The sequence below is a fragment of the Lynx rufus genome, unplaced genomic scaffold, assembly GCF_022079265.1.
Source record: "Lynx rufus isolate CCGP_SWC_20201006 ecotype Redwood Valley unplaced genomic scaffold, mLynRuf1.p SCAF_16, whole genome shotgun sequence".
NCBI lineage: Eukaryota > Metazoa > Chordata > Mammalia > Carnivora > Felidae > Lynx > Lynx rufus.
This window is the reverse complement of record NW_025814830.1, coordinates 27903446-27906809: the sequence shown is the minus strand read 5'-3', so window position 1 is coordinate 27906809 and position 3364 is coordinate 27903446. Positions and strand designations below refer to the sequence as shown.

General features: G+C 65.6%; 1 protein-coding gene across 1 annotated transcript; it reads left to right on the top strand.

Moving 5' to 3' along the window:
* Positions 1 to 379: 379 nt before the first annotated feature.
* IRX3 (iroquois homeobox 3) lies at positions 380 to 2733 on the top strand. Its single transcript, XM_047077461.1, has 4 exons — positions 380 to 646; positions 833 to 1952; positions 2135 to 2201; positions 2679 to 2733. Exons 1-4 carry the CDS (start codon positions 380 to 382, stop codon positions 2731 to 2733), a joined length of 1509 nt encoding a protein of 502 aa, XP_046933417.1.
* The last annotated feature ends 631 nt before the right edge of the window (positions 2734 to 3364 follow it).

The window sequence follows — 3364 nt, the reverse complement described above, 5'->3', positions numbered from 1 at the left end:
GACACTGCTCGGGGAGAGGAGGGCAGTGAGGAGCGAGGCGCGGGCAGAGGCGGCTCGGACTGCCGAGAGGAGGGAGCGCGGCGCAGAGAGGAGGGGCTTGCGGGCCCGTAGAAATGTCAATCAGAGCCCGGAGCCCCGGGAATCTCCGCCAATCTGTTCGGACCTGACCTGGCTCCTCGCCGCCGCCGCCGCCGCCGCCGCCGCCGCCGCCGCCGCCGCGGAGCAGATCAATAGGCGAACGCGGAGCGCTGCGCAGCGCGGGAGGCAGCGCGGCCCCAGCCCGGCCCAGCCCCCGATGCGCGCAGGAGCCCGCGGGCGGCGCTGAGCTGGGCGGCCCAGGGGGCCGGGCCCCCTCTCCGTCCGTGCCCCGCGGGCCACCATGTCCTTCCCCCAGCTCGGATACCAGTACATCCGCCCGCTCTACCCACCCGAGCGCCCGGGGGCCGCCGGCGGCGGCGGCAGCGCTGGAGCCCGGGGCGGCCCAGGAGCCGGAGCCTCGGAGCTGGCCGCCTCGGGGTCCCTGTCCAACGTGCTCTCCTCCGTGTACGGGGCGCCCTATGCCGCGGCGGCAGCGGCTGCCGCCGCCGCCCAAGGCTACGGTGCCTTTCTGCCCTACGCCGCCGAGCTGCCCATCTTCCCGCAGCTGGTAAGCGCCCAGGGAGCCGGAGTGGGGCGGGGGGAGGGTTGGAGCTGGGGCGCGGGACGAGGTGGAGCGCGCGGGAGTAGACTAGCGGGGCCCAGGCCGGGAGGGTGGAGGCGGCGACGGCCAGGGCGGCTAGGGCTCACCCGCGCTCCCTCCGCGCGTGTCCCTTCCTTCTCCATGTGCGTACAGGGCGCGCAGTACGAGCTGAAAGACAGCCCGGGGGTGCAGCATCCGGCCGCGGCCGCCGCGTTTCCGCACCCGCACCCCGCCTTCTACCCGTATGGCCAGTACCAGTTCGGGGACCCGTCCCGTCCCAAGAACGCCACCCGGGAGAGCACCAGCACGCTCAAGGCCTGGCTGAACGAGCACCGCAAGAACCCCTACCCCACCAAGGGCGAGAAGATCATGCTGGCCATCATCACCAAGATGACCCTCACCCAGGTGTCCACCTGGTTCGCCAACGCGCGCCGGCGCCTCAAGAAAGAGAACAAGATGACTTGGGCGCCCCGCAGCCGCACCGACGAGGAGGGCAACGCTTACGGGAGCGAGCGCGAGGAGGAAGACGAGGAGGAGGACGAAGAAGACAGCAAGCGCGAGCTGGAGCTGGAGGAGGAGGAGCTCGTGGGGGAGGAGGAGGACACGGGGGGCGAGGGCCTGGCGGACGACGACGAGGACGAGGAGATCGATTTGGAGAACTTAGACGGTGCGACCGCGGGGCCTGAGCTGGCCTTGTCTGGGGCGGCACACAGGGACGGCGACCTCGGCCTGAGACCCATTTCAGACTCCAAGAATAGCGACTCGGACGACAGCTCGGAGGGCTTGGAGGAGCGTCCACTGCCCGTGTTGAGTCTGGCCCCGGCGCCACCGCCGGTGGCCGCGGTTCTGCCGTCTCCGCCCTCGCCTCCTGCAGGCCTGGACCCCTGCGCTCCCGCACCACCGCCCGCCTCAGCCCTGCAGAAGCCCAAGATCTGGTCCCTGGCCGAGACGGCCACAAGCCCGGACAACCCGCGCCGCTCGCCTCCGGGCGCGGGAGGTTCTCCCCCGGGGGCAGCCGTCGCGCCCCCAGCCCTGCAGCTCTCTCCGGCCGCGGCAGCCGCCGCGGCTCACAGACTCGTCTCGGCGCCGCTGGGCAAGTTCCCCGCTTGGACCAACCGGCCGTTCCCAGGCCCTACGCCGGGCCCACGCCCGCACCCGCTCTCCCTGCTGGGCTCGGCCCCTCCACACCTGCTGGGACTTCCCGGAGCCGCGGGCCACCCGGCCGCCGCCGCTGCCGCCTTCGCTCGGCCGGCGGAGCCCGAGGGCGGAACAGGTGACTACTGAGCGCCGAAGCGGAGGAAGGGGGTGGGTTCTGGGGGTCGCGCCGGGGCGGACGGAGATGGCAGGACCCCGGGGGGCGCGGGGCGCTTTCCACCCCGCGCCCGCCTCCCGCGGCCCTGAGTGCCGGCGTGGAGCTCTCTAAAGGCCCTCCTTTTTCTTCCCCGCTTGCCTTAGATCGCTGTAGTGCCTTGGAAGTGGAGAAAAAGTTACTCAAGACGGCTTTCCAGCCCGTGCCCAGGCGGTAAGAGACCCCGCGGTAGGGGCGGACGGTGGGACAAGCAAGTGGGGGAGGAACGAACGCGGAGCACTGGAGGCTTTTGCCCCCGGGGAATGCAGCCGGGACGTGCTTTAAAAAGGGGACCAGACACACACTCCTCCGTAGCGCCCGCGGGCCCAGAGAGGCCTCGGGCAATCCCAGCCCGGCACCCGGGCCGAGGCCCAGGGTACGGCGCGCGCGGTAGGAACCCGGGCCCCCGCCGGGCCAGCGGCGACTCTGGGAAGCCCACCTGGCGGTCTTCGAGCCGGGACCTCGGGTCCCTACTCCTTCCCAACCTTCTATAGTTAAACCGGAAACCCAACATCTACAGCTGGACATCATCTGACACTGAGACACCTCCCAGTCCCCCGGCCTCAGTCCCAGGTTGGGTGTCCCAAATCCTAGGCAGCGTCGGTGCCCCGAACTCTCACTTCCTTTGCTACCACTGCTTCTCTCTTCCAGGCCCCAGAACCACCTGGATGCCGCTTTGGTCTTATCGGCTCTCTCCTCCTCCTAGTACTTATTTTTAAAAATTTTCAATCGTTGTAATAATTGTAAAAAAAACAAAAAACAAAAACACAAAACTCTCTGTATAGTTATGACTTGTAAGCATGTCCGTGTATGAATACCTAAGAAACAAAACTAAGCAAAAAGAAAAAAAGAAAAAAAAAAGAAATAAACCAAGTTCCCTCAGTCCTCCCCAAGTGGCTTCTGTACCCCACATTAGCTGAGTTTGTGAGGGTTTTTCTGGTTGATGTTGTTCGGTTGATTTTGGGAGGTGGAGTTGCCGTGAGAATAAGAGTGTCTGACTTTTTTTTTGTATATACAGAAACATGTACATATGTGTGAACCAAATTGTACAAGAAAGTATCTATTTTTGGCTAAATAAATGAGCTGTTGCCACTTTGACTATAACCTGCCTCTCTGCCCGCCCCCCCCCCCCCACCTCCACGGACGGATCTATTTGGTTTTTGTTTTGTTTTGTTTTGTTTTATCCGCTGCCCCCCCGCTCCCCATGTTTGAAGAGTCGCCGGAATCAGCGGGAAAAGAACGACAGTCAGGACCCAGGACCGTGTGATCACAAGAGTGCAGAAGCCAAGCAGACACAGAGGTGGCGGGGCTGGGGGCACCGCTGGAGGTGAGGCAGT